At 41.2% G+C, this 24029-nt stretch overlaps 2 protein-coding genes across 2 annotated transcripts in view; one reads left to right on the top strand and one right to left on the bottom strand.

The window, feature by feature from the left end:
* Window positions 1-24029, bottom strand: part of LOC126153408 (macrophage mannose receptor 1-like) — a 91571-nt gene that overhangs the window by 64682 nt on the left and 2860 nt on the right. The gene's annotated exons all lie outside the window — the stretch shown is intronic.
* The window catches only part of LOC126153392 (trypsin-1-like), a 173398-nt gene continuing 155320 nt past the window's right edge, over window positions 5952-24029 (top strand). The window contains exon 1 of the mRNA XM_049916068.1: window positions 5952-6019. Within this exon, the coding sequence (XP_049772025.1) occupies window positions 5965-6019 (55 nt within the window). The 5' untranslated portion in view covers window positions 5952-5964. The remainder of the gene's footprint in view (window positions 6020-24029) is intronic.

Raw genomic sequence — 24029 nt, 5'->3', positions numbered from 1 at the left:
ATGACCTCTAATGACCTCGCTGTCGACGGGAAGTTAAACCCAATCTTCCTTTTTTTCCGCCCGAGGCGTGCACGTACGCTGCGGCCAACAACAAGAGCGAGAGGGACTCGCTGGGCCAAAGCCCAGTTTCAAAACGGAGATGTCTGATTTTGTAATTTAGCATCTTACACTTCCAGATCTATCATGGATAAAGGAGGAGTTGCCATTTATAGAAAACAAGGTTATAAGTACAAAACTATAGAAGTAAGCAAATTTTGTGTCGATCTGCACTAACAGCGTCATATAGTCATCTATGACCGCAGCTGCGGTCATACCTGACAGCGCCATATAGTCATATATGACCGCAGCTTTCATATTTTTTGGTACGTTATGCTGTGTCATTTAGTTTTAATTTTGTCCGAAGAAGGTGTCCCTTGTGACACCGAAACTTAGGTTACAAATAAATTGTGTTCGCGACTGAGGGCTGTCTTTCTCAAAATTTTGCAGAATATATAATTTCATTTTCCTTACACCAATGTTCAGTAATACGCACAATGGTTCTGTATGGTTTTTACAATTCTAATTCTAGTTGTTGAACTTTATTCTTTCTGGACTGTATATTTGGAGAAATACAGTTAAAAATTTTGATCGATTTACCGTCATGGTTTCCTCTTCTTTGTGCCTGACATCAAAAAATCTTTCAGGTGGGATGGAGGCAGTATTTTTCCCTTGCTTGTTACACTACACATTTCACCTGCAGCTGTTTCCTCTTCTTCTGTTGGTGGTGTTTCTGTGTCTTCTACTGCTGTTGTTGTTGTTATGAGTACAGTTGGGCATGCAGTTATTTTCTCTTCTTCTGTTGTTGGTGTTTCTATTTCTACTATTGTTGTTGTTCTTACTATGGGTGCAGTTGGGCATACAGTGGTAGCTTCTGTGGTGTCACCGCCAGACACCACACTTGCTAGGTGGTAGCCTTTAAATCGGCCGCGGTCCGCTAGTATACGACGGACCCGCGTGTCGCCACTGTCAGTGATTGCAGACCGAGCGCCAGTTGTACAGCCCCAGTTGTACAGCCGACTTAGCGAGCAATGGTTCACTGACAAATTACGCTCTCATTTGCCGAGACGATAGTTAGCATAGCCTTCAGCTACGTCATTTGCTACGACCTAGCAAGGCGCCATTTATCATTTTATATTTATCTTGTGATGCCTGTACCGTCAGAGAGATGTTCACCAATTATGGATTAAAGTTAAGTATTACATCAGCTACGTACTTTATTTGCTACTATAAATTCCCTTAACTGTTCCAGACCTCACGCCAGTCTGCGTGAGCTTTATGCGTGCCTTTCGGCATCCTCGCATAGTGACTTGGCTGTCTTGCCAAGTCACAACAGCTTCCATGTCTTCTGGATTATCTGGTACATAAGGATTTTGCAGGCCTACAATTGTCTTAGCTATGGATGGTTTTTTGCATGCTTTTTCTTCTGATGGCAGTGTAGTAGTGTTACAGCTCTCATTTATATGATTAACACTTTCTAGAAACAATTTAACTCTCTGGCTGAGTAATGTTTTGCCCTTTTGATTCAGATGCATGCCATGTGCTGTAAATTGCTTTCTTTTCAGATCATTTATGCTGAGGAAAGAAGCATTTGGATTGGACTGGCAGATCCGCCTGTAAGCCATGTTGGCCTTTTGAATCTGCTTACAATAAAGGATTCCATAAGGTCATGCCTATGTGGTAGGCCTACCACAATCACCTTTTGATCGTCTGTTTTAGTTAATGTTTCTCTTAGAACAGTGGTTGCAGTTTTGAGTTCGTTCTTGTACATATCATTGGCACCACCTAGTATCACAAGACATTGACTTCGTAACACACGATTTTTGTTTTTGTAGTCCGTCAAGATTTCCTGTAAAACAGCACTAGGTTTCACTATGCTGGTGATATTTACATCTTGCTGGTAGCTAAGCATAGCTGTAATCCCTCTACCGTGGATATCAGCAAGAAGAACTGGGTTAATGTTATTTTTGTCTTTATAGTGTCATTGTTAAATGGTTTGTTTACGTTCCTTTCAACACAGTCGGATTCTGCTAATGTACTGTGACCTAGATGTTGCTGTTATTATCGATCTAGATTGGTGTACCTTATCTGGTTTGCAAGCCTCAACAGTCTTAGATTCGTCGACTAAATATAAATTTCCATCTTTATCTCATGATAAATGTAACATATTTCTTGATAAATGTATATCCCTTTTTGAACACTGCTGCCCCAAAAAATTAATAAATGCAACACCAAACAGCTTTCAAGGAAACCTTGGATCACTACAGGTATTAAAGTGTCTTCAGAAAGGAAAAGAAAATTGTATGAGGCAGCAGGAATTAATAAAGACCCAGAAATAATTTTGCTCTATAAAAATATTGTAACATACTGATAAACATCGTCAGAAAATAAAAAAATGTGTATTAGAGATGAAATTAACATCTTGGTCAATAAAATCAAATCAGTATGGAATGTTGTCAGAAGACAGATAGGAAAAGTATCTACTCTGGTATGTAGTATTACTATTAAAGAGAATAAAACCATCCTAAACAACAGTACACAAGTAACTATTGTATTTAACAACCATTGCTTAAGTGTAGGTTAAAATTGGTAAGAATAGTTCAAAAGAAAAACTAAGCAGTGCATGGAAGTGTCGGTTTTGAGAAATCCTAGTCAGATTAATTTTCATCTAACAACCTCTTGTCAAATACGGAAAATCATTAAATCTTTGAAAAAATAAATTTTGTGTTGGAGTAGATGACATCTCTAACATGATATGAAAACAATGTGGAGCAGTTATAGCTGATGTTCTGAGTCACATCTGCAATGCACCACTAACTCAAGATATTTTACCAGGCAGGTTAAAATATGCCATTGTCAAGCCTTCCTACAAAAAAAGGGGACACCACAGATGTCAATAATCATCAGCAGTATTCTTGCTCACAGCATTTTCAAAATTTGCCGAGAAAGTAATGTACTCACGAGTGGTTAGCCATCTCAGCAGTAATGGGGTACTTTGTAAATCACAGTTTGTATTTCAAAAATGCTGTTCCACTGTGACAGCGATATACAATTTCACTGTCCACACAATAGAGTCTTTAAATAGTAAAATGTCACCAATAGGAATTTTCTGTGACTTATCCAAAGCTTTTGATTGTGTGAACCATGGCATTATGTTACAGAAATTACAATTCTATGGCATAAATGGAACTCCATATGAGTGGCTGAAGTCATTCCTACAGAACAGGAAGTTAAAAGTTTCTTTATATGGTTTAAGAGATTTAAGGAAGTTTCAGACTTTATCTAACTGGGGTAAAATTACATTAGGTGTTCCACAGGGTTCGAGCATGGGTTCCCTTCTGTTCTTGATATATGTGAATGACCTCCCTTCTCATCTGAAGCAAGAAGCTAAACTGACACTCTTTTCTGCGAATGGGCTTGCTCTGAACTTTGAAAAAACACAGTACATTCAATTTTCTACTGCAAAGAGTACAGTTCCTTCAATTAATATAACACATCAAGAGAAGTCATTAGCCAGGCTAGACCATACTAAGTTTTTGGGTGTACACATAGATGAGAATCTTAATTGGAAGATTCGTATTTTGGATCTCCTAAAGCGACTAGGTTCAGCAACTTCTGCAATGAGAATAATTGCTTATTTTGAGGATATAGGAAGTAACAAGCTAAACTATTTTGCATACTTTCAGTCTCTGATGTCATACAGAATAATACTCGTATTTTGGGGTAGATCAACACTTAGGCAAAAAGTATTCAATGCTCAAAAGGAAGTTGTTAGAGTAATGTGTGGGGCTAATAGCCGCACATCTTGTAGGCATCTCTTTAAAAGGTTAGGAATTCTTACGACAGCCTCACAGTACATTTATTCAGTAGTGAAATTTGTTCTCAGCAAAATGGACCAGTTTAAAAACAATTGTGACAATCATGATTATAATACCATAAGAAAGAAAGACTATACTATATTCTACTTAACGTATGTTTGGTACAGAAAGCGGTCTGTGAAACTTAACAGATGAAATAAAGTTTCTGACAGACAGCAGCAACAGTTTTAAAAGTAAATATCTCCTTGACAGTTCTTTCTATAATAAAAATTTTAAGCTTTAAAAAAAAACCTTCATGTGTGCATTTCTTATGCACTCGACATGTTCCACATCATAACGTTTAACGCGTGATTGATCAATGGAACACGTAACTAACTAACTAACTATCTCTGGAATTGTGAGGTGAGGGAGAAAAAGTACTGGGAACATCCTATGTTACGATCACTCTCTAAATACGGCATGTTTATTACCGTTTTGTAAACCTTGTGAAGACAGAAAAAGGAATTTCAGCTTTGCTGAAACACGTATAAAAATCTTTGATGTACTATGAAATAGATTTGGGGTCATCATTACGACTTTGCATAGTGAACGAAAATAAAATAAAATTTACTTTAAGGTTAGTTCTGTTGAAGCGAAGTCTTATTAACAACGCCATTATTAACGCCACATTACAGAATATTAGTAACTGCCTTCATCGGAACACGTATTGTTGCAGTAACGTTATTGACAGTATTTTCGTTGTCAGTTTCTACTGGTGGGGCAGAGCCTAATACACTACTTTCCCAAAAACGAAACTAGTTATGTGTGGCAGCCTCGGCGGTAGTATTCTGTAGGGGTTGAGGGTAACGGATAGACTTGAGAATGCTGTAGTGATGAATATCTGCCCAGTTGTCGGATGACTGACATTTGTGTGTGTAATATCAGCGGAAAGTAGATGTGTTGCGGAAATTTTGATGCAACTGATGTTCTTCAACAACGTTTAGAAAGACTTGGTATATGGTGTCTCATCGTTTTCTTGGAATTGTTGACTGTGAGCCTGTGAGCACTGTCGCACTTACTTTCTCCCTGCACTGAGCGGATACTTTCAACACAGCTCCTAGTTGTCGACCTGCACTGACGGAGAGTTTTGTACCATAAAGCACGAAATCGACGGTTAGGAAACGTTGTAGACATATTCGTCACATATTAAATGATTGAAGCTTTTTCCATTTCAAAGGATGCCCATCATCGACATCAGTATGAGATATAATCCCCTCTGATGGATACGAATACGTTATTGTACTCACCAAATTACGCAATAGATCGCAGAAAACCGTCAAAGTTGCAATATTAGTTTCCTTTGTTACTTGACACATAGTTTCGAGCCTAAGCTTATTACCAAATCGTATAATAAACTCTGCAATTACATACATTACGACAGCCATATGAATGTCCACTGTAGTTAAATAATGCATCTTTAGTGCAGGGCTGGCCTACATACACCTCAACGACTGTGTCTTTCATGATTTAAATAGAAAAACACAGCAAAAGTTTTCATGATTATAGTGTGGCGCGTTCTGAGAATTTATTCTCATTGTCAAATGTAGATATCTACATAAGAACATTGTGTGAAATTTGCACGTGTGTTATTCTGTTTCTCTTACATAATAGCCGTCGTTTTGAGGTTATACTGCAATCGTAAAATAGGACCTAATACATGTTGAGAATTTTCGCATGCTAATGCTAACATTTTTGTCTGTCTACTTACAGGTACTGTGCCTCCTCTATTACTCAGAAACCCACAAAATCCAAACATACAGAATTTGAGAAATTGTCATTGACAAACTAAATAGTGAATAAATTATTTTTTTCAAATGTTTCTCCTGTGTGTAAATTTGTTCACTTCTTCATATACTCAGTATTTGCAACGAAATACAATACAAAGCAAAACGTATAATTTAAAAGTCAGTGATAGTTGGCAACAGTTAGTCAAAATTAATAAATGACAACTTTACGTAAATATTTTCATCCACAGAAAATTTAATGTATCTGCCTGTATCCAAACTCTCTGCGAAGCCATATTGACGTAATATCTTTGTAGCATATTTCTGATTTCAACAACAAGTAGGCTATGATAAGTGATGGTTTGAGCGTGAATTTCTGCGTAATGAAGCAGCACAGAACCTGTAAGTGGACTTGCAAGAATATTATTTCTAACGTTAGCACGTAAAAAATATCTCAATATTTATAATGCCTGATTTTCCGATTGCAGTATAACCTGGCAAAGACTGCAGTCCAAAGAGGCAGAACGTCATACGTGCAAACATCACAAATAATGCTTTCGTACATAAATAGTTGCATTTGACAATGTGAATAAATTCTCGAAACGCGTCGCAATAAGTATCAAAAAATACCTGCCTGTTACACTACTAGCTATTATCAGACAAATCATAAATAAGAGAGAGTTTCATTTGGAAACACTTATGGATTGTATAGACTATGGAAATGGTTTCAACAGCGTCATCCGATATGTTTTATGGAGTATTTTAGAAAGACGAGGGTATGCCAGCACTCAGCGCAAGTTATTAAAAGCTTATGTCAAGAAACAAAATTCATAATATACAAGGGCAGAGGGATGACTGAAACAGTAACAATAGCTTATCGACCACACTTTATAATATCCATATTGACGATAGTGCTAGTCAACGGAAAACCGCAATTTTCAACAATCAAAAAATTTTATAAAAGAGTGAGGACGATTTTAAAAGAGTAATACATTCCCTAGACCAGATATGTAAGGGCTACAGTTTTAATATTTTGCACAGAAAGCGAAATACTTATGGATTTTATAGGAAAAATGCTGTATGTTCTACAGTAGTGCTAAATGATCATGTTTTGGAATAAGTTTCCAATTTCAGCTTCTAAGGTTGAGGCAAAAGCTACCAACTTGAAAATGACATTAAATTAAATAAGTATTAGGTCATGTGTGGTACAACATAAACACCTCTAACGAACAAGGGGAGGACAGAACAAAATTATAAGGAAATGGCTACATCGGTCTTCACATCTGGCTCAGAGCTGTGGACAATAACAAAGAAATATTAAATGTATATACACACTACTGAAATGTACTTGAGACGTACGAAAGGTTGCAGTCTGAGTGATGGGATAAGAAATGAAGACATCAGAGTTGAACTGAGAATTTATTTAATTCACGAATAAACAAAACAAAAACGAGTAAATTGGCTAGAACATATCGATAGGATGCATCAAGGAGAACACCAAAACAACTATTTAACTGCAAAACGCAAGGAAAACATCCTGGAACAGCAACGAAGAGATAGTTAAACTGGGATGTGAACAGGCGACAGGCATAATCCTTTATGTGAAGAAGTGGGAGAAATGACAACAACGGTTTCCCTAAAATGAATCATGGAATAACCTGATGGAATTGCTAATTTGCTGTAGTTAGAATAAAGTAGTCAGCACTTCGAGGTCACTGAAATATTTCGGCAACTACACTCCTGGGAATGGAAAAAAGAACACATTGACACCGGTGTGTCAGACCCACCATACTTGCTCCGGACACTGCGAGAGGGCTGTACAAGCAATGATCACACGCACGGCACAGCGGACACACCAGGAACCGCGGTGTTGGCCGTCGAATGGCGCTAGCTGCGCAGCATTTGTGCACCGCCGCCGTCAGTGTCAGCCAGTTTGCCGTGGCATACGGAGCTCCATCGCAGTCTTCAACACTGGTAGCATGCCGCGACAGCGTGGACGTGAACCGTATGTGCAGTTGACGGACTTTGAGCGAGGGCGTATAGTGGGCATGCGGGAGGCCGGGTGGACGTACCGCCGAATTGCTCAACACGTGGGGCGTGAGGTCTCCACAGTACATCGATGTTGTCGCCAGTGGTCGGCGGAAGGTGCACGTGCCCGTCGACATGGGACCGGACCGCAGCGACGCACGGATGCACGCCAAGACCGTAGGATCCTACGCAGTGCCGTAGGGGACCGCACCGCCACTTCCCAGCAAATTAGGGACACTGTTGCTCCTGGGGTATCGGCGAGGACCATTCGCAACCGTCTCCATGAAGCTGGGCTACGGTCCCGCACACCGTTAGGCCGTCTTCCGCTCACGCCCCAACATCGTGCAGCCCGCCTCCAGTGGTGTCGCGACAGGCGTGAATGGAGGGACGAATGGAGACGTGTCGTCTTCAGCGATGAGAGTCGCTTCTGCCTTGGTGCCAATGATGGTCGTATGCGTGTTTGGCGCCGTGCAGGTCAGCGCCACAATCAGGACTGCATACGACCGAGGCACACAGGGCCAACACCCGGCATCATGGTGTGGGGAGCGATCTCCTACACTGGCCGTACACCACTGGTGATCGTCGAGGGGACACTGAATAGTGCACGGTACATCCAAACCGTCATCGAACCCATCGTTCTACCATTCCTAGACCGGCAAGGGAACTTGCTGTTCCAACAGGACAATGCACGTCCGCATGTATCCCGTGCCACCCAACGTACTCTAGAAGGTGTAAGTCAACTACTCTGGCCAGCAAGATCTCCGGATCTGTCCCCCATTGAGCATGTTTGGGACTGGATGAAGCGTCGTCTCACGCGGTCTGCACGTCCAGCACGAACGCTGGTCCAACTGAGGCGCCAGGTGGAAATGGCATGGCAAGCCGTTCCACAGGACTACATCCAGCATCTCTACGATCGTCTCCATGGGAGAATAGCAGCCTGCATTGCTGCGAAAGGTGGATATACACTGCACTAGTGCCGACATTGTGCATGCTCTGTTGCCTGTGTCTATGTGCCTGTGGTTCTGTCAGTGTGATCATGTGATGTATCTGACCCCAGGAATGTGTCAATAAAGTTTCCCCTTCCTGGGACAATGAATTCACGGTGTTCTTATTTCAATTTCCAGGAGTGTATTTTAAATATAAGCGAAAAGGTTGAGCTTTCTCGACGTATCATGTGAGCAATACAAAGGATGGTTTAATATACTTCGTCGAAAAGTATAACGATAATCGTAACAGTTCTTCCGTGCTGTCGTTATGGAAATATATACGTACCTTCTGAATAGCCGTTCAGACCTGTCCGTGCCGCACAGGCGCTGGAGGCGCGCACTGACTGTAGGCACCGCTCGGATACACCCGCTCCTCGTACAGCGTCTCCCCATTCCAGGCACTCTACTCCACCTGCGGTCAAGGTTCCACGAATTCACCAACGCAAACACTTCCCGCCTTATACGCTTGCCATTTACCTGTGCCACGAAGCACATAATGGTCGTGACCTTCGTATCGCACGTCCGTCACTTGCGTCATGGAAATAACCAAAATTGAGCTTAGACTTAACGCATCTGGACACTGCTATAATCAAAATTACAACTGGCAGTTCTCTCGCGTGTCAACGCAAGCACGTCATGATCTCTTCTTCCGAGAATTAGGAGTAACGGTATTCAGTCTCGCTACGGCTGCCCTGTGTTCACAAAGCCCATCTGTCCGGTTTCGTGCTCGTTATTAGCTCAGAACTATTTGTTGCTAAGAGGTCAAGTGTGTATTCACAACCGTTTACCGTTCGAGTGGGCTCATGAACTAACTGCTCCAAATAATTTTCAGAGAATGCTCTTAGCACAATTTCAGATATTCTATGAGCACCTCCGAATTTAAACAAGTATTTTCGCCAACATAGGTTAAGGGCAAATTGAGGTCACCACCGCCGGCCGATGTGGCCGAACGGTTCTAGGCGCTTCAGTCCGGAACCGCGCTGCTGCTACGGTCGCAGGTTCGAATCTTGCCTCGGGCATGATTGTTTGTGATGTCCTTGGGTTAGTTAGGTTTAAGTCATTCTAAGTCTAGGGAACTGATGACCTCAGATGTTAAGTTCCATAGTGCTCAGAGTCATTTGAACCATTTTAAAGTCACCACCAACTATAATTGTATGAATCGGGTATTTGTTTGAAATTAAGGGTTTCTTTGAACCTTCAGCAGTTGCATTTTCTGAGTTGGGAGATCAGTAAAAAGATCCAATTATTATTTAACTCCGATTGCCAAGAATGACCTCTACCCATACTAACTTACAGAAAGTACCTGCTTCAATTTTGTTACAGAATAAACTACTTCTAACAGCAAAAAACACGGAACCACCAACTGTATTTAGTCTATTCTTTCTGAATGCGCTTAGGTCCTTCGAGAAAACTTCAGCTGAGCTTATCTCTGGCTCTAGCCAGTTCTCAGCCCCTATAAAGATTTCATTACCAGTGCTTTCTATTAGAGCTTGAAGCTCTGGTACTTCCCTAACACAGCTCCGACAATTTACGACTGTTATACCGATAGTTCCTATATCTGCGATCTCACTGTGCTCGAGCTGCACCCTTTGAGAATGAAGCCTCTTATACAATTCCCCATGTCTCTCTAACCTAAAAAACTGCCCAGGTCATGCCACACAGGGCCCGCTACACGTGTGGCCGCCTCCTGCGTGTAACGGACTCTTGATCTCTTTAGAGGAAGTCGAGGAATATGCAGCCAGCACGGTTGCATAACTGTCTGAGTCTATGACTAAGACCTTGCACTCGACTCTGTACCAGAGGTCCGCAGTTTGGTCGTGTCGACCATGATGCGAATTGTGAGCTCTATTTTCATCTCGCAAGCAAGACTTACAGCCTTAACCCGTTCAGATAGAGAGAATCTCTTCCGATCCAAAGCACACACATCACTGGTACCGACATGGGCCACTACCTCTAGTTGGCTACATCCTGTTCTCTTCATGGCATCCGCAAGGGCCTGTTCCACGTCAGGAATGACTCCAACCGGTATGCACACTGGCTTTCTTCCTCTCCTTGGCAGCCATGTCCTTAAGGGGCCCCATAATGCGCCTAACATTGGAGCTCCCGACTATCAATAATCCCATTCTTTGTAACTCCCTGGAACTTGCACGCTGAGAGGTTTGATCTGAAACTGCATCCCGCACCACAACACAAATAGCTGCGCTTGGAACAGTGACGTGACAGGGTAACGTGGATTGCCGATGAATGGACTCGCATTGTGTTTAGTAATAAATCGCGATTCCGAACATCCCCGAATGATTGTTGGCGGCTTGTATTGCGGTGACCTGTGGACAGGTCTCTTTTTTCCAACGTTTTGGAGGGACACAGTGGTTTTACTGCTGTTGTTACTGTGTGGATGTCATCAGTTGCAGGTGGTGGCTCACGTCGTTATCAATTATGTGTGTCGCTTTGGATCGGAAGACATTCTCTCTGGTTTCGAATGGCTAACAGAAACGGCAAAGGAGGGTCTGAATCAGAGGCTCAGACGGTTCTGCGGCAGTGTAGGCTACAGATTCCTCGACTTACGCCATAGAGTGGTTGGGTTTCTGGTTATGCTAATAGATAAGGAATCCACTACACACAGGAGGCAACTACACGGTTAGCAGGGGCGGTGTGGCGTGGACTGGGCTGGGTTTTGGGTTAGAGGGTCTCGGGAAAACACAAAAAGGGTTTCATTCTCAAAGGTTGCATGCTGAACACAGGAAGAACGTAGTTACAAGTATCATCGGTATAATAGTTGTAAATTGTCATAGCTCTGCTGGGAAAATACGAGAGCTCCAAGTTCTAGTAGAAAGCACTGATGCTCAATTTGTTACAGGCGCTGAGATAAGCTGAACCGAAATTTTTGAGAAAAATCTGACAGTGTTCCGAAAGGATAGGCTAAACTTAGTTGGTGCTGGAGTGTTTGTTGCTGTTAGAAACAGTTACCTTGTCGCGAAATTGAAGTGAATACTCCCTGTGAGTTAGTATGGCCACAGGTCCTTCATGGGAACAAAATAATAATTGGAGCCTTTTACCGATCTCCCAATTCAGGTGATACAACTGCCGGAAGGTTCCAAGAAAACTTGAGTTTAATTTCAAACACGTACTCTACTCTTGCTATTATAGTTAGTGATAACCTTAATGCACCCTCGATATGTTGGTGAAAACATATGTTTAAATCCGGAGGTACGCATAAAACTACACCCGGAATCGTGCTGAACACATTATCTGAAAATTATTTCGAGCAGTTAGTTTGTGAGCCCACGCGAGTAGTAAACGGTTGTGAAAACGCACTTGAGCTCTTAGCAGGAAATATTCCTGAGCTAATAACAAGCATCAAAACGGATACAGGGATTAGTGAACACTGGGTTGTCGTAGGGAGATTGAATATTGTAACCCCAACATCGTCCAAAAAATAAACAAAAAGCATACATATACAAAAAAGCAGATAAAAATTCACTTGACGCCCGCCTGAGGGACAATCTGCACTTCTTCCAAATTAACAACATAAGTGTAGATCCTTCTTGGTACAGAACACTGTTGGAGAAACAACCGAAAAAACTTGCTAAATTTAAACGGACGCAATATCTCCAAGATTGGTGATCTTTTACAGAAGCTCGAAATTCAGCGCGGACTTTAATGCGAGGTGCTTATAAAAGTTTCCACAACGAAACTTTGTCTCGAGACCTGGCAGAAAATCCAGCGATATTCTGGTCGTATGTGGGTATGCTAGCGGCAAGACAAAATCAATGCCTTCTCGGCGCGATAGCAACTGATATACTACACACGATAGTGCTGCAAAAGCGGAGTCACTAAACACAGCCTTCCGATATTCCTTCACCAAAGAAGACGAAGTAAATATTCCAGAATTCGAATCAAGAACAGCTGCCAAAATTACTAAAGTAGAACTAGATGTCCTCGGAGTAGTGGAGCAACTTAAATCACTTAACAAAAGCAAGTCTTTCGGTCCAAACAATATACAAGTTAGGTTCCTTTCAGAGTATACTGATACAGCAGCTCCATACTTAACAATCGTACACAATCGTTCACTCGACGAACGATCCGTACCGAAAGACCGGAAAGTTGCGTACGTCACACCAACATTCAAGAAAGGTGGTAGGAGTAATCCACTTAATTACATGCCCATATCATTAACGTCGATATGCAGCAGGATTTTGGAATATGTATCGTGTTCGAACATTATGAATTACCTCGGAAAGAACGGTCTATTGACACACAGTCAACATGGATTTAGAAAACATCGTTGTGAGTCACAACTAGCTCTTCTCTCACATGAAGTGTTGAGTGCTATTGACAAGGAGATTTCAAATTTATTCCGTATTTCTAGATTTCCAGAAGGCTTTTGACACTGTACCACACAATCGGCTTGTAGTTAAATTGCGTGCTTATGGAATATCGTCTCAGTTACTTGATTGGATTTGTGATTTACTGTCAGAGAAGTCACAGTTTGTAGTAGTTGACGGAAAGTCATCGATTAAAACAGATGTGATTTCTGGCGTTCCCCAAGATAGTGTCATAGACTCTTTGCTGCTTCTAAACTATATAAACGATCTAGGAGACAATCTGGGCAGCCGTCTTAGGTTGTTCGCAGATGACGCTGTCGTTTATCGACTAGTAAAGTAATCAGAAGATCAAAATAAATTGCGAAACGATTTAGAAAAGATATCTGTAAGGTGCAAAAATTGGCAACTGACCCTAAATAATGAAAAGTGTGATGTCATCCACATGAGCGCCGAAAGAAATTCGTTAAACTTCGGCTAAACGATAAATCAATCAAATCTAGAGGCCAGAAATTCAACTAAATACCTAGGAATTGCGATTACGAACAACTTAAATTGGAGGAACACATGGAAAATGTTGTGGGGAAGGCTAACCAAAGACTGCGTTTTGTTGGCAGAACACTTAGACGATGCAAGAGATCTACTGAAGAGACTGCCTACACTACTCTTCTCCGTCCTCTTTTAGAATACTGCTGCTCGGTATGGGATCCTTACCAGATAGGATTGACGGAGCACATCGAGAAAGTTCAAAGAAGGGCAGCACGTTTTGTATTATCGCAAAATAGGAGAGAGAGTGTCATTGAAATTACTCAGGATTTCGGGTGGACGTCATTAAAACAAAGGCGTCTTTCGTTGTGGCAGAATCTTCTCACGAAATTTCAATCACCAATTTTCTCCTCCGAATGCGAAAATATTTTGTTGACGCCGACCTACAAACGATCATCATAATAAAATAAGGGAAATCAGAGCTCGCACGGAAAGATATAGGTGTTCGCTTTTTCCGCCCTCTGCACGTGCTTGGAATAATAGATAATCATTGTGAAAGTGGTTCGATGAACCCTGTGCCAGGCACTTAAATGTGATCTGCAGAGTATCCATGTAGATGTAGATGTAGAGGTATGACTTCAGGTCAACGGCTGGTAATGATTGAGGGAACTCTTGATGGCACAACGGTTAAGTGATGGACGCGTTCCGGCCTCATATGTTACCTCACATGCAACAGCATCGTGGTGAAATTTTTTCACAGGACGATGACCGTCCTCACATGGCACGTGTCAATTGACTTTCTGCATGATGTTGGTGTAGCAGTGCCAGGGTCCAGGACATGAACGACCAGTTATAACGGTTGTGGAACAGCTCGCCTAAGGAGAGGACACACTGGCTTTGTCACATCCCTGCCACCCTAATCAGAGGATGCATACGGACCAGAAAGGGTGCAGTGCCATACTGAGAAGTGGGCTTATACTGCCAAGTTCTTTGTAATACTCGATTTCGTGATCACTGCAATAACGTTGCATAGCCTGTCAACCTATAACTTTAATTTCCCATGCTCCTCCCCTTCTGGGGGCTTCTCTTTTTTCGTCAGACTGTGTATATCAATGGTCTAGTGGATAACGTTGTAGCCTCTGTGACGCTGTTACTGGACGGTGCTGTTGTCCATAAGCAGGGAGACCTGCAAAGGGTTGTCGATTGATGCAGAGATTGTCAGTTCGCCCTGAACGTAAACAAGCGTAAAGTATTGTGCATTAATATGCAAAGAGATCCATTACTGTTCGATTAAACTATAGTTTCATTCTGTGTGTATTAACATTACTTTGACACAGAATGGAACTGTCTTGCTGGAAAAAGGGTTGAAATACAATGTCATGCCCAACTTGTCTGACAAAAAGGTGACTCAAAGAATGCTTGTCGATCTAAAAATTGGTCTTGATTGCAAAAAAATAGATAATGCATGTCAAACTAGAATTGCATGTGATGTAGCTAACATTCTTAGCAAAAATGCAGCCTCTCTTCATAATGTGACGCGTAATTAATAATAAACATAGAGAAGCAGATGCTCTAATCACGAAGTCTGACAAAGGTTGCTCTTTCGTTATTGCTTACAATTCTGAATAAATTTCCAAAACCTTAGATTTTTTAGCGAAAATAATATTTCGGAACTGCATGAGCATCCCACTCCTGAATTACAAAAGAAGTCAAGTCAGCTATCAATAGCGCAAAATTTCTAATAAACATGAACTCTCAGCCCCAAAAAAATCGGTCTCAATTTAAAATCCATAAACCTAAACAACCGATACGCCCAATATCCAATACTATGAATAGTGCGTACCATGATTTGGCAAAATTTGTACATGAAACTCTGAAAAAATCATTCATTTCCGAGAACAATTATTCCATTCCCAATAGTCCATAAAATAAAAGATTTAGAATACAGTTCAGACACCGAGTTGTTTTCATTAGAAGTCAAACATCTTTATACTAATATCCCTGTAGAAGAAACGCTTACAATCGTAGAAAAAATTTGCGTCATTTCAAAAAAGATTTGTCAGACGAACAAATCGCTGACTTCATGAATCTCATCACAGTCGTAGTCAAGTTCAACTATTCTGAATTTAATGAACAATTGGACCAGCTTTCCGACGGTCTTGCTATGGGAAATCCCTTAGCTAGTATTCTTGCCGATATTTTCATCAACTCTCTAGAAGCAAACTTGTTTAACTGTTTTCAGCTACAACTCTAGACATTCTCCTATCTCAGATATGGTGATGATATTTTAGTCATCTACAAGGGACATGCTGATGGCATTGATCGTATTTATAATCTCTTCAATGAGCTTCATGAGAAAATATCTTTCACTATCGAAATTGAAAATGATGCCCGCCAATTAAACTTTCTCGACTTGACGCTTACAATAGAAGAAAATAAAATCTCATTCAATATTTTTCGTAAAGAAACATATACTGATCAGATCCTTCCTGCGTCTTCTATGCATCCACAGTCTCATAAAAACGCCTTCTTTCACTCTGCTATTCACCGAGGTATTTCTATTCTACTGCCGAAAGAAAATTTGAACGACGAAATCAATTTACTGAAAACGATAGAATTTTATAACGAGTATAAACCTGACATAGTAGATGACATCCTCAGAAAGAAAACTGTTAAAAGAGTTACTACCCTCGGCACCTCTATGAATCAATCCAACCCAAAAAAATATTTTTCTATTCCTTTTTTTGCGGCCCATCTCCTATCAGATTCAACTTCTACGTAATAAGTACAAGTGCAACGTTGCCTTTTCTACCAATAATAACTTGAAAAAAAACTTTACTCATAATTTAAAATCTATTCGTTCCCTTTTAAAAACTTCTGCCGTCTTTAAGATTTTGTGCGATACCTGCTCTTCTTACTACATAGGACAAACAGGACGTGCCCTTACAACCAGAAATAAAGAACACCCTGTAAGAAAAAATGGCACTAGCCCCAAAAATTCGTCTTTTACCGACCATCTTCTGATCACAGGTGACGCGCCTAAAGCTATTTCCGATATCAACATCTTGCACACCGAGAAGAAAGGGCGTAGATTAGATATTCTTGAAGAATTAAAGATTTTTAAACATATTTCTCGAAATGGTAGCCTCATTCTCAAAGAGCAGCTATAGTTGCGTAACAAAAATTTCTTCAACGTTATGAAGCCGTTACTTGACATTTAATTTCGGGTCTCCTCGTGCAGTTCATCGAATTTTTTTTTCCATCTAAGTCATCCGTAAGTTTTCATTTATTGAAAGGTTTATTGGCTCTATTTCATGTTACATCGTTTCTACAGGCTGTGTCATTCAGCCCTTTCTGTATTTTCTATAATGACGTTTTTATGCTTCAAGCTGTACTTCTAAGATCTGATGTAGACAAAATGTTAATTTATCTGTCACTGTTAAACAAAGTATTACCTTTTACATTATGTACTGAACAATATTCACAATAATTTTCGCCAGTCTACATTTGAATATTAAGTACCAAGTTGCACCTGCGGCTGCTAGATGGCGCTCTCGCTGCAATGTCAGGTTCACCTGCCGCGTTTGCTAACGCGGGCGCCTCAGTCCGTTGCAACCTGTGGCAGTACAGGTACGAGCAGCCGTTTGGGAGACTCGCCTTTACTCATTCCTTTAAAATATTTTGTGACTGAAGCCCTTCTGGCCTGTTATTTATTTTATACATGACATGTAAGTACTGTCTCTGTCTTGTTTTGTTAGTCAGTACTTACACTTTTTTAATATAAATTTCTTTTTCTTTCCATAAATTTTTAATTATGTTATCGACCGCTTCAAATGTCTAAATTCTGATGAAAGCACTCTTTGAAATGTTGAAACCCGGTAAATAAGACTAAAAATTGTGACCGAGGGCTCATTTGTTTCAATTTTATCTTATCGAGTAGGGTTAATAGAAGACGTACAGAATATCGAACGAAGAGCGACACGTTTCGTCACGGGATAGTTTACTAGACTGTAGAACGTTACGGAAATGTTCCACAAATTCCAGTAGCTGAGGTTACAAGAAAAGCATCCAGCATCACGGAGATGTTTACTGTTGAAATTCCGAGAGCTTACATTTAGAGATGTGTCTGACAACATGTTAATTCTTCCCACATGCATCTCACGAAATGATCACGACAAGAAAGTTACAGACATGTTATGTTATACAGAGGTTCACCAAACTCATTTTGGAAAGGCGCCATTCGTGAATGGAACAGGTATGGGGGAATCGGATAGTTGTACCAGAAATACGATTCTCTATACACTGTAAGGTGGCTCGTGGTGTACACCTGTAAACTGTAAGCGGAAATGGATATTTCAAGTGGTACGAGGGTTCGAAAGAGCAATACTTGTGAGGCACGGAGTTTGTAAACTAAGGATGTTTCATAAAATACAGCTGCCTGCCGCATCAGTGTTAGTGGCGACATCTTGTTAAGCAATGCACAACTCTGTTTGTGATGGATCCACTGCCGAGCTTACGACTGTTAACAGTCCATGATTGGCTGCCGAAGTCAATCTATGTAGCAACTCACAGGCATGGAAGGGATGCTGCTGATATAGTTCCTGGACAGTCATTGAGGGTACAGAGAATATTTTCGCACCAGTCGTCATCCTAATTGGAATAATTTACTTATGTAGGCAGAAAACTGCAAGATACTAGTAGTTCAAGACACAGCAAGTCAAGGCTGTTAACAAAGAATCGTACACACAATAGACTTTCAGATGTTGTTGGATCGTGTGAAGAAGATAGGCAACCGTCAACTTATCAGTGCTATTCACAGTGTAAAGAATACAGTGTGGAGCGTACTGCTGAACCGGAATTTACACTCTTGCCATAAATAATGTGTGAAACAGAGGACTGCATCCGCGTGGCGAAGCCGGTTGAGCGCCTTTACTTCTCCATCACTTGCTTTACACGCGGTGCAGAAGCATGTGGCCGGCAGTTTTCTCATCCTCTAATTTACTCCTAACGCTATTCATTAAGAGAAAATTACTGTGGAAAAAATTGTGACAGGTTGAGCTTTCATACCTGTAAATACGCATGTATGTATTCTCTTAGTACAATTAAGTATGTAGTACATTCTCTGGAGGCCAAATAAAGAAAGGAAGTGTTTCCTCAGTCGCAATCAAGCAGGCGCGCACGCTATCAGCGCGGTGCAACAGGCGAGCGGTTATGCCATGTAGTAAAGGAAACATAGACTCGACCAAAGACCACAAGAAACACATGCCATGGAGCGTACATCACATGTGCACTGCATAGACGAGTGCCAGCAGCCGTCTCTGGTGGAGAGCGAGAAACTATTTCAGACGAGTTTAATAATTCCTGACTGCGTGTTTAAAATGCATATAAGTGCTTGATAGCATACAACGAAATTGAGACCTTTAGTGGGTACCTTTCCAACTACATGTTGATCTCCCATGGGCCCTGCAAGGAGCAGAGCGTTCGCGAAGTGTGGCGAAGTAGCGTGACGTCACAAGTTCGTAGCAGAGCCCGAATATATCGTTAGCGCTGATTCGACACAGCTTCGTCTCAATATAGCAGCACTAATGGATCTGGCGAGCACTGGAATTCCTATTTAGCTGCCGTTTTTTCATTTTTTGTATGGAGAATGTCAGATATACCACAAGACAAAAAAAAGACGCACCACGAAGAAATTAGACGAATAAGACGGTAATCGGTAGAAGTGATTAAGTGATTTACATCATTTAAAAATGATTACGATTTACGAACATTTGCATGATTTGTTCAAGAGAAATTCAGTAACTCACTGCAAGCAGTTATCCAGCTTGGCATTGACTGATAGATTTATTGGATGTCCTCCCGAGGGATATCGTACCAAATTCTGTCCAGTTGGCACGTTAGGTCTTCAAAATCTCGAGACGGTTGGAGGGCCCTTCCTATAATGCTCCACAAGTTGTCAATCGGGGAGAGATCCGGCGATCTTGCTGGCCAAGGTGGGGTTTGAAAAGCACGAAGGCAGGCAGGAGAAATTTTCACCGCGTTCAGATGGAGATAATCTCGCCAAATGTAAGCCCAGGACGGATTGGCATGAATACAACAAAACGGAACGTAGAATACCGTTGACGTACCGTTGTACTGTAAGGATGTCGCGGATGACAAACAAAGGGGCGATCTAAGGCACCAATCGGACAGAATTTGGTACGATATCTGTTAGGAGGATGGGATCATAACAAAAAGACAACCGACACTTACGCTCGAAGAGACCGTATCGACCACGTCATACCAGTTAAGCCGTACACTTGATAATGGCAAATCTCCGAAACGTACTCGTCGTGTAACTTGTATCACTACGAGTAAATACATAAATGCTGCAAAAAATAACTTGCACTTAAAATAAAATATAATGTTCATCGGCCTCATGCAAGCTGCGGGCCCACTGAAAAGGAAATCGCTAGATTAAAGTTGTCTTTACTGTGTCTGTCACGCACCATACATTTCTAACACCCGCGAGCGTTAGATTCTGCTTCAATTCGCAAGGAAGTGCCAAAGAAACTCATGGAATGTTGAAAGTGGTGTATGGGGATAATTCTGTCCTCTGAATACTGTTCACAAATGGTATAAGTGATTTAAAAGCAGAAATGAGTCTGTAGAAGACGAGCAACGTTCGAGTTCTTCATGAACTTCAAAAACAGAAGGAAACGTGCAAAAATTTGAAAAAAATTGTTCATTAAAACTAGCGAATAGCTGTTCGAGAGCTTACCGAAAAACTTATCTTCTCGTACGGGTCTGTGCAAATCATTTTAATACATAACTTCCCGAGACGTGTGAGTGCAAAATTTGTTTCCAGACTTTTGAGTGATGAACAGGAGGATAATCGCGTGTCAGTTTGCACGGAATTAAAGGATCATCTTCATTCATATCCGGATTTCGTATCCAAAAGTGTAACTGGAGATACTTGGGGGTATGTATATGACCTTGAGCTAAAAATTCAGGATTGCCAATGGAAAACTAGTGAATCTCCTCATCCCAGAACATTAGTCAAAATCGAATAACAAAGCCATGCTTTTTTCTTATATATATAGGCCTACTGAGGGCATACTAAGATTAGAGTTCCTTCCATGGAACAATGTTCAACGTCGAATTTTTCGAGGCCGCACTGCAACGTTTGCGAGACGATGTGAGAAGAAAGAGGACAGAAAAATGACTCAACGGCTTCCTTTTTCATCACGACAATGCGCCGTGCCACACTTATCGATTTTTTGGCCGAAAAAGCGTTCATGCCTGTCCAAATCCGCCTTACCAGATTTAGCAACATGCGACATCAAGCTCTTCCCAAAAATTAAAACCATGCTTAAAGGGAAACATTTTGACACCATCCCTGACACTGAGAGGGCCACGACAGAGCAGCTGAACGACCTTCCAAAAGAAGTCTTCCATAAATGCTTATACTCATGGATTCTACGTTGGGATAAGTGCATTGCTAACTTAGGACAGTACTTTCAAGGAGATTAAATCATATTCCATGTAATCTCATTACTTTGTTTCCAATCAAATTCTTCAACGCATTTTTTTTATCATACCTTGTATAATGAACGGCATTCTGTGGTCTTCTATCATCTTTGGCTGTCCTGACCTGGTAAACGGTAACGGAAAACAGCGATTCTCTAGATTCATACTCGCATTCGAGAGGACGACGGTTCAATCCCGCGTCCGGCCATCCTGATTTAGGTTTTCCGAGATTTCCCTACATCGCTCCAGGCAAATTCCGGGATGGTTCCTTTGAAAGAGCACGGCCGCCGTCCTTCCCTGTCCTTCCCTAATCCGATGAGACCGATAACCTCGCAGTTTGGTCTCTTCCCCAAAAAATCCAGTCTCTAGATTCATATCTCTCTAGCCTTTGAGATCATGGAGTAGAGAGCTACCGCGTATGAAAACAGGATAGATTTGGTAGTTGTTGGAGGTTGAACGCTTGCGCCTATGTGGCAAGAACGGTAAGCCCTATTGTCATACCCTTCAGAAACAGAGTGCTAAATGATAAATTCCAAGGAGATAGCGCAATACCCGCGTTGCAGTTCGTACTATAATCGGTTGAGGCATATTGAGGTCTTAGTGGCTTACCCAGCCCCCTGATTTGTGTTCCACTGATCATGGACGCATTGTCTATGGGTAGCATCTTTAACTACACGTCTTGGGCCCCGGGTTCGAACCCATCCACTGCATAAATTTTGTATAAAATCGTAAATGTATAATCATCGTAAATGACGGCCGAAGATTACCGGTATAACGAGACACCCTTGTTCTGCCAGAGGCCGTATCAGAGATAGCGGGAAGCGGACAGAGGTTCAGGGCACAGTTGTCCTTGAGATAGGAGACTGCCCCTAAAAGGCGAAAGAATCAGCAATGATCAATAGCACGAGGGTGCAGAAGCCATCTTTACCACTGCACTAAATATACACAAATAATACCCACAGGACAAGTGGACTGTTACTTAAAAGTGTCATGATGATTAATCCAGTGGCAAAAGATTCCAGACTAGTCCCTTGTTCGTATGTCTAGGAAGGGACTACCAATGGGGAGGTAACTACGAGTAAAAGATTGAACTACCAATGAAAAGGAAACGTAGTAGTGTCGGAGCGTGAAGGATAAGAAGTTTTAACGTGTTAGGAAATCTAGAAAATCTGAAAAGGGAAATACAAAGGCTCAGTCGAGATACGGTGGAGATCAATGAAAATGCAAAGTAGATAAGGATTTCTGATCATATGAATAAGGGTAATATCAACAGAAGTAGAAAATGGTATTACCAGCGTTGCACTCCTCATGAATAGGAAAGTGAGTTACTGCCAGTGGTTCAGTGGTAAAGTTATTTTCGTCAGAATTAACAGCAAACCAATGACAGCAACAATCAGTAATAGATGCTGACGTCATAAGCAGAAACTGACGAGATAAAGTGTATAAGGCTATTGAATGGATGATTTTGTATGTAAATGAAGATGAAAGTCTAATAATTATGGAAAACTGGAATGAATTAGAAGGGCAGGAATGAAACAAAGTATTACAGAAGAGTATGGGCTTGTTAATAGGAATGAGAGAGGAGAACGACTAATTGAGTTATCCAACAAATTTCGTCTAGTAGAGGAGGTATACTTGGAAAAGTCCTGGAGGTACTTGAAGATTCCAGTTTGATTACATTGTGGCCAGATAGAGATCCCTAAATCAAATGTTGCGTTGTAAGGCACAGGTATCGACCGAAACACAATAACGAAGAGTAGACTGAAGTTTAAGAGACTCGTCCAGAAGAATTAAAACCTAAAGAAATGGGACGCATCGACATCTACATTTAAATGTCTATCCACAGCTATACTCTGCGAACCACTGAGAAGTGCATGGCAGAGGGAAGGTCCCATTGCACCGGTTATTAGGCCTTTTTCTCGTTCCACTCACGTACAGAGCACGAAAAAAAAATATTCTTTAAATGCCTTCGTGCTTCTGAAATACTTGCAAAATATTAGATGTGTCTGAATTTCTTAGAAGCTACACTGCGATAGTAGCAGGGAGTTCAGATAAAAAGGAATATCTCTTAAAGGGGTGATCACGGAAGTTGGACCGACAAACTTAGGTACAAGGAAGATAACTGTGAAAGAAACCTTGGGTAACAGCAGAAACACCTCAGCTGACCGACGAAAGAAGAACGTACAAAAATTTTCTGGGAAATGCATTAATACAGAAATACAAGTCACTTAGGAATGAAATAAATAGTAAGTGCAAGAAAGCTAAGGCGAAATGGCTGCATGAAAAATATGAAGAATTCTAAAAAGAAATGATCGTCCGAAGAACTGATTCGGAATATGTAAAACTCAAAACAACCTTCGGTGGCATTAAATGGGAGGGTGGTAACATCGAGAGTTCAAAGGGAATTGTAGTGTTAAACGCAGAGGTGGCAACGGATCGGTGGGAAGAATGTATTAAAGCCTCTACGAGGGGGAGGACTTAATTTGATGACCTGATTGAGGAAGAAGTGGGAGTAGATACAGAAAACAAGGGATATCCACAATTAGTCAGAGTTTAACAGAGCTTTGGAAGACTTGCGATCATATAAGGCAGAAGGAATAGATGACATTCCTTCGGAGTTTCTGAAGTTAATGGGGGTAGTGATATCACGCGACTACTCAAGGTGGCGCGTAGCGTCTAAGTGACTCGAGACATGCCATCAGTCTTTCGGAAAAATATCATCCACACAGTGCCGAAGACAGAAAATACAGATAACTTCGAGAATTAACGCACAGTCACCTTCACGGCTCATGTACCCAAGTTTCTGACACTACACAGGAGAATTGACAATAAAAATGACAATCTAATGGATGACTATCAGTTTGGCTTTAGGGAAGGTAAAGGCACTAGAGAGTCAATCTGGAGTTTCCGCTTGGGATTGGAAACAAGACTGAAGAAAAATTAAGGCACATTCATTGGATATGTCGACCTATAAAAAGCGTTATACAGTCTAAAATGGTGCAAGATTTGTGAAATTCTCAGAAATAATAGGAATATACTATAGGGAAGGACGAGTGATAATATGTACAATAACCGAGAACG

Source organism: Schistocerca cancellata, chromosome 2 (assembly GCF_023864275.1).
Source record: "Schistocerca cancellata isolate TAMUIC-IGC-003103 chromosome 2, iqSchCanc2.1, whole genome shotgun sequence".
NCBI classification, from domain to species: domain Eukaryota; kingdom Metazoa; phylum Arthropoda; class Insecta; order Orthoptera; family Acrididae; genus Schistocerca; species Schistocerca cancellata.
This window is presented reverse-complemented; position numbering and strand designations above follow the sequence as displayed.